Consider the following 14,642-nt stretch of genomic DNA (forward strand, 5'->3'; position numbering starts at 1 on the left):
CACCACAACCACGTGTGTGTGAGCACAGCCACTACAGCATACGTGCACCACAACCAAGTGTGCATGAGCACAGCCACTACAGTGTATGCACCATGACCAAGTGTGCATGAGCATGGCCACTACAGTATATGCACCACAACCAGGTATGTGTGAGCATGTAGCTGACCCAGGTTTGATCCTCAGCATCCTATATGGTCCCTTAAAAACTGACAGGACTAATTTCTGAGTGCAGAGACAGGATTATGCCAGGTGTGGCCAAACAAAAATTCTAACTTTAAAAAAAAAAAAAAAGAAGTGCCTGCCTTCTATGGGATAACCTGGTTCAATCCCTGACACCACATATGGTCCCTGATACACTGGGCATGGCCCAAATACCAAAAATAGAAGAGAGGCGGGGCTGGAGCGATAGCACAGCGGGTAGGGTGTTTGCTTTGCATGCGGACGACCCGGGTTCGATTCCCAGCATCCCATCTGGTCCCCTGAGCACTGCCAGGGGTAATTCCTGAGCGCAGAGCCAGGAGTAACCCCCTGTGCATTGCCGGGTGTGACCCAAAAAAGCAAAAAAAAAAAAAAAAAAAAAAGAAGAGAGGGGATCCTTTACCCCACCAAAATCAAAGGGCAGGAAGAAAAAGAGCACAACAGGCTGAGTGCATGCTTTGTATATGGGAGGCCTTGGTTCAATTCTTGGCACCACATAATTTCCTGAACACTATCAGGAATGACCCCTGATCACCAAGCCAGAAGTAGCCCCAGAGCACCACACACACACACACACACACACACACAATTGAGTTATTCTATTTTTTAAGTGGCATTTTTCCATCAAACTATTTCATCCAAACAACCAAAAAGAACTAAAAACCTTTATATCCCATTTAAAGCACTACAGTTTTTTAAAAAAAAAATAATACTTTGCCTATTGATAAAATGACTTTACAAAACATAAATGGGAGATGGAGAGAGTTTAACAGGTCAGAGCACATATACTTTGCATGTAAATTCAAGCCCAGGTTCAATCCCTGGAACCATAAGTTCCCTCACGCAGGATGGGGAGTAGCCCCTTATCACCACTGGGTGTGGCCCCAAAATCTTTAAAACAGAAAAGGGAAAGAAACAACAACCAGAAAACCAGGATGTGCCCCAAAAGGGAGAGTGAATGAAAATCTCCCAGAGATTGATGTTTTTGCCAAATGAATAATAATCATGGTTTAGTTACAGATCTAATCTTTATCTACGGAAACATATTTTCATCCATCAACACCTACACTGAATTTAATGGTAGCCAAGCAGTTAATTTACCAAAGAGACCTGTACAACACAATCTGTCCAAATGACACTTTTTTTCCACTGCTATTCTAACATTTCTTAGGGAAATGTTTCTATATTTTGGAAGGCAAAGTGCACAACACCAAGTTACGCATACATGACAGTTCCTCCTGAGTTAAGGAAAATAAACCTGGTTCTGCTAATTAAATAAGCTGCTTTTTTCCCCACAGTTACACTTTCGGGGCTTTTTGTTTGTTTCAGCATCCTGCCATTGCTGGAAGTGTGGGTAAGGTACCAAAGAGCAAACTACTTAATAACAGAGCCCCGCTCAAATTTCAAAAGTCAGGCAACATACTCTGTCTCATATGAGAGATGACATCTTTGTTGTTTTTGGTTTGGGGCTATACCTGAAGGTGCTCAGGGGACCATGAGATGACAAGGATCAAACCTGGGCCTCAAAGCACGCAAAAACATGTGCTCAGCTCATTGGCCTATCTCTCTAGCTCTAAGGATATGGGTGAACTTTAAACAGTAGGATAGGGGCTGAGAGATAGTACAGTGGGAAAGTCGCTTGTCTTGCACGTGGCTGACCAGGTTCAATCCCCAGTACTCCACACAGCCGCCCCAAGCACTGTCAGGAGTGATTCCTGAGCAGAGAGCCAGGAGTAACCCCTGAGCATTGATAAGTTTGGCCCCCAAAACCAAAAATAAATAAATAGTAGGATAAGCCACCAAAAAAATGTTTATCACTTAAAGATGCTGCTAGTATTAAGACATATGCAATGGAGAACAAGCTAAAACATGCTCTAATCATAAAGATACTATGCTGCTTTTACCCTAACCATTTATCAAGTATCTATCCGATGGCATAAAATTGAGCAGGTGTGAGAACTCCATGGGCCAAGTGCATGCGTTTCATGCAGGAGGTCTAGTTCCATCCCCAAAATGCTTTATTCCTCCAAGTACCACAGGAGCAACTACCAAGCACAGACCAGGAAGAGGCCCTGAGCATTGCTGGGGATTTTTGGATATTAGCACACATATGCTACCCAGGGAAGGCAATTTAAAATACCATAAGATGTTGGAAGGATCCTCCCAGGATGGGAGAAGCATGCTGAAAGTAGACTACAGACCAAACATGATTGCCACTCAATGCCTCTTTTGCAAACCACAACACCCGAAAGGAGAGACAGAACAGAGGGGAATGCCCTGCCACAGAGGCAGGGTGGGATGGGGGGGATGGGGGATGGGAGGGATACTGGGATCTGTGGTGGTGGGAAATGGGCACTGGTGGAAGGATGGGTATTTGATCATTGTATAATTGAAACCCAAGCACAAAATTTGTAAGTGTACAACTGTATCTCATGGTGTCTCACTAATAAAAATTTTTAAAAAATAAAACAAAACAAATAAAAATACCATAAAAAGGGGCTGGAGCAATAGTACAGTGGGTAGGGTGTTTGCCTTGCATGCGGCCGACCCAGTTCGATTCCCAGCATCCCATATAGTCCACCAAGCACCGCCAGGAGTAATTCCTGAGTGCAAAGCCAGGAGTAACCCCTGTGCACCGTCAGGTGTGATCCAAAAAGGGAAAAAAAAAAATTACCATAAGAGGTGGTGGGAAAGTATAAGGGTGGTGTGTTGGTTGGAATATTGAATGTAATAAATAATTCTGAACAACTTTATCAAAATAAAATAAATAAAACACCATAAGAGCCAAAGAGCACAATGGGGTGGAGGCCCCAGTTCGATTCCCAGCACCACGTGGCACACACTGAGCAGTATCAGGGGCCACCCTAGGAGCATCCAGTGCAAAATTTAACAATTAAAAAGGCTAAAACTAAAATATCCACATGATCCCTACAATATATGTGTGTCCCTACAATATTACACTGCTTTTTTTCGGGGGGAAAGGGGGAGGAAAGAGGTGGAGGGTACAGGTCCACACTCAGCAACACTTGTGGACCAAGAGGTATTGGGGATCAAACCCAGAGTTGTAGCATGCAAACCATGCACCCAACAATAGTACTGAGCTGATGTTTCAGTCATGTCATTTCTCACATATTAACACCATCATGTTATTTAAATACTACCTCTATTTTACCATCAAAAATAAAGGTAACTACAGGACCAGAGAGTATAGCGGGTAAGGCACCTGTTTTGCACACAACAGCCCCAGGTTCAATCCCTGGAACCCTATATGGTCCTCCCAAGTCCACCAGGAGTGACCCCCCAATACACAGCTAGTAGTAAGCCTTGAGCACTGCCAAGTACGACCCCAAAACAAAACAAAATACAGGTAACCAGGAGCCAAGAGGTTAAGTAATTTAAGCACTTGCCTTGCACTCAGCCAGTCCAGGTTCAATCCCAATACCACATATAACCCCACACCCCCATGCCACTGGGAGTGATCCCTGAGCACAGTCAGGCGTAAGCCCTGGACACAGCCAGCTATGACCACAAAACCAAAATGAAATAAATAAAAGACCAGAGATGAGAACACAGCCGGCAAGAGTACATGCTTTACACCAAGGAGGCCTGGAGTCAATCCCCAGCACTACATGGTCCCCTAAGCACTGCCAGGAAGGGCCCTCAAGCACCAGGAAGTAGCCCCTGACAACTGCTGGACATGGCCCCCAAAACACAGACAGACATAGTATGCTAGAGATGTATTTATACAGGCAACAACTGAAAGAAATGTCAGCATCAAGATCATCTATGACCTAGGAAATAACTCAATGGGCTAGTGCACATGCTTTACATGCCAGAGGCCGGGATTTGGTCCCCAGAACCACACAGTCCTGAGCACCACACCGGGAGTAGTTCCCTAAGCACTTCCGGGTGTGGCCAGAGAAAACAAAATAAAATTTCAGTTTCCAAGCTTAAAATAGAAGCAAAACGTTAAAGTTGGCATATAAATTGTGCTGACAATAAGTTCATTTTCAACTTTTCCATTTGATGCCATTAGAGAACGGAATGTTAGTGTATCCTTTATTTGTTTCAAACCCAGGGTTAAGGCTTCTTTCTGGGAGTTCTAACAGAATCAAGTCAAACTCTCAGGAACAGCTCAACTGAAGAGGCAGGCAGGCAGGCAATCAGTAATTTTAGAATGGAAGTTTCCTATGAACTAGGAAGGCAGCTGTCTGAGTCCTTTTTTTTCCCCTTCAGTGAGTCCTTAGTAGAGTCATTCAGAAAATACACCTTAAATGTATTACAGTGAGGCTTGAAAGGATTTTTTTTTTGATTGCCAAAGTTCTGAGATTTTACTGAAAGGAAATCTCCAGTGTGACAATTGCAAATTCCAGTCGATCTTTGAGGCCTGAGTCACTTTGCCTAACAAGCAAGTCCATCGTTTAAATTTTGTAATAATTGTTGACTTTGTGGAAAGGGCTATAATTTCTAAAGACAATAAGGAACAATAATTAGTAAATATAAAACGAGCCAAGTTTTCTAACAAAAGAGACACTGAAAAGGGCAAATTATAGAAAGTCAAACATTAAGTATCATTAAAGGTCTGATGGGGGACCAGAGAGATACAGCACTAGCAGGTTGTGGCAAATGCAGCAGATATTACTATCTGCTAAATTTGAATGGTGGGTTATTTTTCCATATTTCTATAATATTTCCTAATTAAAATAAGACTTTAAGGTTATTTAAAGTGGCCAAGTATATGTGCATGGTATTGAAAAAAGGTTAAGGTACTTGCCTTGAATATACCCTACCCAGGTTTGAGCCCCAGCACCCCATATGGTCCCTGAACACTGCCAGGATTGATCCCTGGGCACAGAGCCAGGACTAAGCCTGAACACTGACTGCCCAGAAATCACTTAAACATGCAGTAAAACTTTAAAAACTATAAGAATAGCACTCATCAACCAGACTACCTTTGAGTAACTTCTAGGGTATGGAGGTGGGAAGAAATGGAAATAGACTTTGGCAATATCCAAGACCTTTTATTTCATGAAAATAAATTATGCTGGTGGCTGGAAGAGACTGCATGGCAATTAGGGCCCTTGCCTTGCATGTACCTGACCCAAGTTTGATCCACTGAACCAAATAAGGTCCCCTGAGTACAGAGCCAGTAGCCCTGAGCACTGGCAGTCTGTGGCAAATGGAGCAGATATTACTATCTGCTAAATTTGAATGGTGGGTTACTTTTCCATATTTCTATAATATGGAATTTAAAATCTAATTTAAAACGACATTTTATTTTTATTTTTTAAATGAATTGTTTCTTTTCTTTTATTTATTTATTTATTTTGCTTTTTGGGTCACACCTGGCAATGCACAGGGGTTACTCCTGGCTCTGTGCTCAGGAATCACCCCTGGCAGTGCTCAGGGGACCATATGGGATGCTGGGAATTGAACCCGGGTTGGCCGCTGCAAGGCAAACGCCCTACCCGCTGTGCTATTGCTCCAGCCCCATTAAAATGCCATTTTAAAGTTATTAAAATGGCCAAGTATATTTGCATGGTATTGAAAACGGCATTTCCCGACCCCCCCCCAAAAAAAAAAGAAAGAAAGAAAATGGCATCCCTAAGATCTAGAGAACAAAACAACTATCAGAAGACTCAGTCCTTTGCACTGACTCACAGATTAGAGTAAGATTTACTTTACAATAAGAACAAGCTCATTTATGTAGCAAAGTTCAGAGAACTTTCATAGATAATTTACTACTTGAGACCACATTTATCCAGATTGTATTAGACAATATTAATTATGCAGAACCAGGAAGTTACCAAAAAAAAAAAAATACAAAAAGCCAGAATAGATGACACAAAGTCCATACACTAAAGCTCAAACCCTTCATGAAAAAGAGAATCCATCAAAGGAGCTGAAGAGATAGTACAGTGGGTAGGGCATCTGCCTGTCACATGGCTGACCTGGGTTTGATTCCTGGCACCCCATATAGTCCTCCAAGCCCTGCCAGAAATAATTTTGACTATAGAGTCAGGAGTAAGCCCTGAACAACATCAGGTATAGGTCATGAGAATCCATCAAATCCCAACTTAGAAATGTTGAGGGGCTGGGGCCGGGGAAGGACAGAGAGAGACAGCTCAAAGGACTGAAGCACAAGCTTTGGGATAGCATGATCCACTGAGCATCACTGGCAGGCCTAAGACTAGGCCTAAACACCACAAGGTAGGAAGTTCTCTCTCTCTCTCTCTCTCTCTCTCTCTCTCTCTCTCTCTCTCTCCTCCCTCTCTCTCTCCCCACCCTCTCTCTCTCCCCTCCCCCCCAAGTTCCAAAGAGATAGCTCAACAGGCTGAACACACGCTTCATATTGTAGGAGGCTTGAGATGATTCCCCCATGCTTCATGGTCCCATAAGCACCTCTGGGAGCAACCCCTAAGCACCAAGCCAAGAAAAGCCTTAGGCAGCACCAGGTGTGAGCCAAAAAATAAAAATAAATAAATACCAGGATAATGGTGAAGGACAGTAGACTCTGGTGGAGTGGCATAGTGCTGGAATGCTTTACGCAAGAGATCATACCATTAACAGTATTGTAAATCATGATGCCTAAAATAAAATTTTAAATATCAAAATAAGTAAAAATAAACTCAAACAACCAAAGTGTTGAGCCTAGTTCTGGGCTGCTTCCCTGTTCTGGTAATTAAACTTTGGGGCATTAAGGACACAGGCTAGGAGAGAAGATTGGGTAGAAGATATTTCTCTATTCATTTCCCTCCTGGCCTATCAAGAAAAAAAAAAAAACCCTCAAACAAGTTGTGTATATCTCATCACCAAGACCTCTTCAGATCAAGTTCAATAAAACTGAACAGGGAAGAAATTGCACAATAAGCAGCAACAAGACACAGTGGGAAGCAAGAAGTAATAATCTGAAAGTAAGGAAAACAAACAAAAACTTTAAAGAACAAACATGAAAGTACTAAAGTACAACATACAGTTTTGGGTAATCTAGGGTTATAAATACCAATGATAGGTATTCAGAATAATGGCCAGTATTTGTAGAAAGGGCCTGGAGACAGCTCAAGGGCTGGAGAGCAGCCTGGTATGTGCGGGGCCTCAGCTTGCCCGGGGCCCAGCACAGCAGGCTGGGGCTGGGTGTGGCCTGCTGGCCCCTAGCACCACTGAGGAGGCCCTCCAAAATTTTTTTAGTAATCTTTTAAATGGGGGGAAGAGAAAAAAAATATATTAAAAGGAATTCAAATTTTTTTTAAAAATGCGTTTTAAGAGTATTTCTATCCCAAGCAGAGTAAGCCTGTTTAAAAAGTTAAGTGTCAGGGCCAGAGAGACAGCACTTGCCTTGCACCTGGCTAACCTGGGTTTGATCCCCAGCATCCATATGGTCCCCCAAGCCCTGCCAGGAAGTGACCCTTAAGCCTAGAGCCAGAAGTTAGCACTGAGCACTGCTGAGTGTGCTCAAAAACAACAAAAAAGGAAAAGAATAAAGTGTAAATGCCTCAAAGCACAAATTTCATTTACCTGGAACTGTTACTGCATTTTTATTAGGTCAGGTTTCATATATGAAAATTTTTATACTTAGGCATTTCCTAGTTAATATGTCTTATGAAATAACAGAAAACCTAAACCAACTCTATTCCTTATCATACATCTTTCCCACTTAATTTCCAAAAACCATGTAATGATCTAGCACAACACTAGGAAGTTATTAATTTCATCATCTTTAGAGTATTTTAGAAACCACCAGATGACTAGACAGAAAATATGCAAAATTTCAGCAGAAAATTCCGAACACGGGTTTTGACAGTAATATCCACCCAGGTGCCAAGTTTTGAGCCTGCCAAACTACTCTATCTGTAACTCTCTTCTTAGTGCCAATTTAGTCATCACCAATTTGAGTATATTGTTGGTGAAGGCCAGGGATTGTCTAGGATAACCTGACTTCTGACCTTGAAGGATGAAGTTAATTTCTTTGGCACAGATAAGAATACTTCCATAAGAGAAAGTCCAATCACCTTATAAACCAGTGTACACTCAGAATAAGGAATTAGTCATTCATACAGACTTGCCATCTATTTTTTAAATATCCATAAAGCAAGTGCACTGGAATCTGAAATAGCACCAAAAGTCATTCACTCTCAAATATCCTAATGTAAGGTGAGAAAAGAAAGGGAATGTCCCCATTTCTCTTGGCACATGATAGAACACTTTTTAAACCTGCCAAATCAGAACACATTCACTTATGTAAAGACAAGTACTTTTTGAATCAGTGCAGTCCGACTAATTTCATCACCTTCTCGAGGAGCCCACACCCAGAGTGGTTAAAAATCCACTAAGTTTCTAATATGTAACCTGTACAAATACTCTGGGCTTATCATAAAATTTTGCAACTAAAGCAACCAAGCAACTTGCATACTTTGTAATGTGATTCCAACTCTTAGGAATCTGACCCAAAAGAAGCTATAAATCTAGATTTCTAGAGATAAGATTAGCCCACATCTTTAGGTTTTCACAAGAAGACTGGCCACAATTAAACCTCTTTCAAAATGCGTTACAAATCACTATCATGGAACCAGAGAGATAGCGCAGTTTAACGAGCGTGCCTTGTGTAAGGCTGACTGGGTTAGATCCCCAGCACCATATACGGTCCCCCAAACACCATCAGGAATGACCTGACCACCACTGGGTATGGCCCAATCCACCCCCCAAATTTCAGCATCAGGCCACTGGCCATGAATGCTGCCAGCTAGCCTAGAACGAAATGCTTTGAACAGTTCATGTTACTGTACTGTAGAAGATTATTTCCTTGTATCGAATTAACAAGTCCCTGTATATATCTAGTACATTACCATGTACTCCCTGAATGGCCAAAACAGTGTTCCACAAAGTTCTCTCTCTCTTTCTTTCACAAAGTTCTCTTGAGAAAAGTAGAGAAGCATGTCACTGCCTGTTGTTCTAGCCTCACACTTAAGTGTAACTGTCACTTCTTAATAATCATCTAAAAACCCTTATAACAATTTTCTTCTGGAAAACTTCCCCCAAGTAATCACACCTCTCAAAATGATGAACCCATTATGGCAACTAATGGGGTACAGAAACAAAAGATTTTTTAAAAGTCTTCTCATATAATGCGAACTCATTCATTGCTAGCTGCTTCTTCCCGGAGGTTTGCCAAGTCACAAGACACTCTACTGTTTACAATCCCTCCCATCTGCCCCTGCCAATATATATCAAACACTCAGTCACTTGGCTTACACACAGCCTCCCAAATTACCCTCTCAAATTCTAAGTTAAACCCAGGATGCACTCGCTCTGATGCGAGAGAAGTTCTGCTTTTGGATGCTGCCTGACCCACGGTTCCCATGCTTTCTGGTACAAGCACCCCTCATCCAACGCACACTTTTAAATTCTACACTTTTCGTACATATTCGCACTCCATGTATTCCTGGCTTTCGAAGTCGACTTCCAACTTCTAATTCACTCAAAGAGTCCACATTTCTTTCATCACAAGCTTCCTTACAACCTACACCCCGGGTTTTTTTAAATATCGAGGCCTGACTGAGTGCCCCTGGGTCGATCCCTGCCCCCACCGCGGCCAGAAGAGAAATGAGAAATATATCGACCAGCATTCTTTTGAAACAACTAAACACTTCTCAATTTTCATCGCGGACTTCATCGAATGCATGACATTGAAGAGTATCGGTAAATGTCTATTGTTCGGGATCTTGGCCGGGGCTCTCTCACGGAGGGTCCCCCAAATCAAATAATACTTCGAATAACGCTGGGAGGGGGAGGGGGAGCGGCATGATTCGCCAAAAACCGCCCTGAAGAGCAATGGAATATTTTCACCAGTGGCATGCTAAAACCAACAGCTTCTTTCAGAGGAGGGCAGTGCTAAGCAACCATCGCTGTAGCAATAAATCCACCTGCTTCAAAGGCTGCAAAGCTGCAAAGGAGGAGACGCGGGGACGGGGGAGGGGGGCGGGGGGGTCCTCCTTCAGCTCCTCTAGAGGTTAGGAGAGAACAAAGTCACCGCGGCACAGTCACTCGAGGGGAAAGGGAAGGGGGAGGGGGCGGACCGCCGCGGAAACCCAGCCCCTGGGCCGGAGCAGGCGGGGAGAACTCGGCGAGGCGGCCCGGGATTAACATTCCCCGTCGGCCCCTCTGCCCCCGCCCCCCGCACACGCGCCCCTCCTCGCGGGAGCGCGGCGCCCGGAGTCCCCGATGACCCACCCCATCCCAAGTGTCCTCTGCGGCCCGAGAGCCAGAAGCCGAGCGAAGAGGCGAGTCCCGAGGTGCAGAGCGAGCGTGGACTCCCGTGACCGCCCCCCCGCTGGCTCCCCACCCCCCGCGTCTCGCACTCCGCCCGGAAGGGGCCGGGGAGCGGGGCGCAGCCCCCCGACACAGGTGTGCGCGGCGGCCGGCCCGGGTCCGCCGGCTCCCGCCGAGCGGAGCGGGGGGTGCGGGGGGCCCCCGCCCCGCCCCGCAGCCCCGCACTCCGCGCCGGCGCCCCTCCCCCGCCCGCCCAGGGGCGCACGCCGCGCCCCGCGAGCCGGCCTCCCCGCCCCGCACCCCGCAGCCCGGGGCCCTCCGCCCGCCCTGCCCGCGGGCGCGGCCTAACCGCGGGCCCCCGCAGCCTGCCCCCGGCGCCCCGGGTGGCCGTACCTGGGCGGCGGCCTCCAGCTTGCCCTCGAAGGTGAAGTCCAGCAGGTCGGGCTTGAGGCAGAGGCTGTAGTTGATGGGGGACACGTCGGCGGGCAGCCGCTCGAAGGGCCTCTTCTCCGGCATCTCGGCGCGGCCCAGGCTGTGCAGGCGGCGGCGGCGGCGAGCGGAGAGGCTGAGGAGGAGAAGGAGGAGGGGAGGAGGCGGAGGGCCGAGGGCGAGCAGGCGGCGAGCGAGGGAGGGGGCGGCGGCGGCCAGCCACATCCACCGAGCGCGCGGGCCTCCGAGCGCCGCGGGAGCCTCCGGGGGCGCCGGGGGAGGAGGGGGCGAGACCCCGCGCGAGCGCCAGGGGCCGGCGGGCGGCTGTGCGGGCGGCGGGCGGCGGGCGAGCTGCCTACGGGGAAGGGGGCGGAGGGGAGGGGAGGGAGGAGGGCCGGCCGCGAGGGAGGGGCGGAGGGAGGCGGGCGGCGGCGGCTGCGTGCGCGGCCCCGCCGGGAGGGGGAGCGCGCGCGCGCGCCCGGGCGGCGGGGCGGGCGCGGCGCGGCGAGGGCGCGGCCGGCCCCGCGGGGCGCGGGGGCGCGGGCGGCGCGGGGCGGCGCTGCACCTGTCGGAGGGCGGCGCGGCGGCGGGTCGGGGCGGGCCCGAGCGGGAGCTCGCTTTGGGGGCCGGGGCGTGAGAGGGCCCCCCTGCCCTCTGCGCTCCCTGATGCCTGCGCGTGGGTCGGTCGAGTCTGGGCTGCGAGTGAGGAAAGAAATACCCATCCGGGCCAACTCCCCCACCCCACCCCCACCACCTCCCACCAGCACCACCAGTGGGTTTTTTTTTGTTTTGTTTTAACCTGCACATCAGCGGGAAATTCCTGACCTGAGGGAGTTCTGGGCCATAATTATTCAAGGAGCACGTTCCACGGGTGATTAGAAAAGTTTTGTCAGAAACCTTTCATAATCTAGGTTATTTAAACCAATGTTATTTGAGCCAAGGAGGGAGTGATTTTTAAAGTTAAGTTTCTGTTTCCGTGACTTAATGTTGGAAAGATGTATTTCATCGCGCTCCCTCCCCCCACGTCTCCTCCACCTCCCCACCCCCCACCTTTTCGTGTTTCTGCTTTTCTTGACTAAAAGTCCCTTTGCCAACTGTGGCCTCAGTAATGGTAAACTTAGCTGTGATTCCCCGTAGTTACGAGTTCTGTCTATATACATGGAGATATATATGTATGTATGTATGTATTTATATATTCTCAAGAACAAGCAGATTTGTCCCTAATCTCCATATCCCCATATTCCCTTATTGAACTGTCTCATGTAGCGCTCCTTAATTTCTAAAAGTCTATGTTGAATCTTGTACATGAGCAGCACTGCCCAATAGAAATATAATGCAAGCCAACTGAGTCGCTTTAAATCTTCTAGTACCCTTCCAAGATAAATAAATAAATAAATATTAAAAAGGCACCTGTGGGGGTGGCACTTGAGAGAGAGTACAGCAGGTAAGATGCCTTTTTGGTATGTGGTTAATCTCCAGCACCCCAACTGTTGCCCCAAGAACTGCCAAGAGTGCAGAGCCAGAAGTACACCCTGAGCATTGTTGGGTGTTGCCCCCCTCCCCGCAAAAAAAAAAAAAGAAACAGGTGAAATGTGGCATTTTCTTTACTCAGCATTTGCAAACATTATCATTTCAACATGCAATATAAAAATATTGAGATTTGACAGGTTTCAAAGACTTAATGTGTATTTTTTTTTTTTTTGCTTTTTGGGTCACACCCAGTGATGCTCTGGGGTTACTCCTGCCTCTGTACTCAGGAATTATTCCTGGCGGTGCTTGGGGGACCATAAGAGATGCCGGGATCAAACCCAGGTTGGTCGCGTACAGGGCAAACACCTTACCCACTGTGCTCTTGCTTCAGCCCCTTAATGTGTATTTTATAGGTACAGCAGATCTCTGTTCTCCCCAGGCCTATTTCAGAGGCCCTGTAGCCCCTGATGTGGCAAGAGGCCTTCTGTCAAACCACCACATGGTCTTGGACACTGGGTCTGCCCTCGTTGCCTATGAATCCTATAGACCGCGAAGGACAGACTGGAAGGCTACAATCTTTGGGGCTGGAGAGGTAATACAGTGGAGAAGGTACTTGCTTGCACACAGTCCCTAGCTTTGATGGTCTGATGGTTCCCTAAGCCCCAAGCCCCATCAGTAGTAATTCCTGAGCACAGAGCCAGGAATAAGTAAGTAAGTCGTAAGTCCAACTGTGGCCCCAAAGCAAAAGTTGTATCTTTTTTTTTTTTTTTTTTGGTCTTGGGGCCATACCCAGTGGTGCACAGAGGCTAGTGCTTGGGGAACCATGGGATACCAGGAATCAATTGTGGGCCTCCCATCTGCAATCATACACTCAGCCTATTGAACTCTCTCTCCAGCCCGATCTTTTCTAAGATATATGGTGAGGTCCTTTGTTACATCAATACAATTTATGACATCTTTTGGTCATAGAAATGAGAACACATTAATCAAATAATCATGCAATAAGTTCTCACTAAACTTTTTCTAGCATTATTACTTCACTCAATTCTGTCACGTCTGTGAGAGGACTAGTCATTCCTATTTTACAAGTGAGGAAGCGGACACAGAGATTCAGTCACTTGCCCAAGGTCACACAATGAATCGACAGCAGAGCTGGCATTAGGACCCAGATATTTTTTCTCCTGGAAAATTTTGCAGTGACATTCCTATATTTCCGTGGGGGGGGAGGGGTAGTATAATTAGGGCCTAACCTGGTGATGCTCAAGGACTACATTTTGCTCTATGCTCAAGGGTCACTTCTGAGAGTTTCTCAGGGGACCATCTGTGGTGCCAGGGATTGAATCGGGGTCAACTTCATGCAAGGCAAGTGTTTTAACTCCTGTACCATCTTTTCAGCTCATATTTTTCTGATTCTTTTCTGGGGCGTTGAGTTCTTGAGACCATGTACAACAGTGCTCAGAGTCTGCTCCTGGCTCTGTGCTCAGGATCACTCCTGGTGGGGTACCATATGCAATGCAGAGAACTAGGGTCAGCTGCGTGAAAGCCAAACACCTTAACCCCTGTTCTCTCTCTCTCTCTCTCTCTCTCTCTCTCTCTTTCTCTCTCTCTCTCTGGCCCCTCTTTTGTTTTATTCTAATCATTCTAATCATCTCTGCTTCATCTTTTTTAGTTTGTTTTTGTTTGGGGGGGGCCACACCAGTGGTACTCTGGGCTTACTCCTGACTGCATTCAGGGATCACTCCTGAAGGCAAGCAAGCATGCTATACAATCACTCCAGCCCCATCTGCCTCATCATTTAAAAAGTTACTTGTGTGGGACTGGAGCGATAGTACAGCAAGTAGGGCATTTGCCTTGCACACAGCTGACCCGGGTTCGATCCCTGGCATCCCATATGGTACCCTTAGCACCACCAGGAGTAATTCCTGAGTGCAGAGCCAGGAGTAATCCCTGAGCATCGCCAGGTATGACTCAACACCCCCCGCCCCACCTCAAAAAAAAAAAGTTACTTGTGTTATACAAGAACCCATAAAACCATTTAAGACCCTCCTTGAATGCCCATACCATTTTCACAGACTTGTTTCATCTTGTTCTTTAAAATAGATTCTCCATTTCTAGCAAACATGTTTACTATTTGACCTTTAGCAACTTGCCCTATTTTTTTTTTTTTTGGCTATTGCTCATACATTATTGCTGGAAAGAGCTCATCCTTATTGGCAAACCCATGCCCCACCCTCCCTTTCCTGAAAATTCAACTCTTCTAGAAAGTCATCATTGACTGG

The 14,642-nt window shown here is 46.6% G+C and overlaps 1 protein-coding gene and 1 non-coding gene across 2 annotated transcripts in view; one reads left to right on the top strand and one right to left on the bottom strand.

Annotated features, from left to right (window-relative positions):
- NPEPPS (aminopeptidase puromycin sensitive) overlaps positions 1–11,258 on the bottom strand; it is an 87,442-nt gene extending 76,184 nt beyond the window's left edge. The window contains exon 1 of the mRNA XM_056127290.1: positions 10,858–11,258. Within this exon, the coding sequence (XP_055983265.1) occupies positions 10,858–11,118 (261 nt within the window). The 5' untranslated portion in view covers positions 11,119–11,258. The remainder of the gene's footprint in view (positions 1–10,857) is intronic.
- Positions 6,834–6,968, top strand: LOC130036335 (small nucleolar RNA SNORA36 family). Its single transcript, XR_008794374.1, has one exon. It is a non-coding gene; the product is annotated as a small nucleolar RNA SNORA36 family (small nucleolar RNA).
- Positions 11,259–14,642: the final 3,384 nt, after the last annotated feature.

Source organism: Sorex fumeus, unplaced genomic scaffold, assembly GCF_029834395.1.
Source record: "Sorex fumeus unplaced genomic scaffold, SorFum_2.1 ptg000063l, whole genome shotgun sequence".
NCBI classification, from domain to species: Eukaryota; Metazoa; Chordata; class Mammalia; order Eulipotyphla; family Soricidae; genus Sorex; species Sorex fumeus.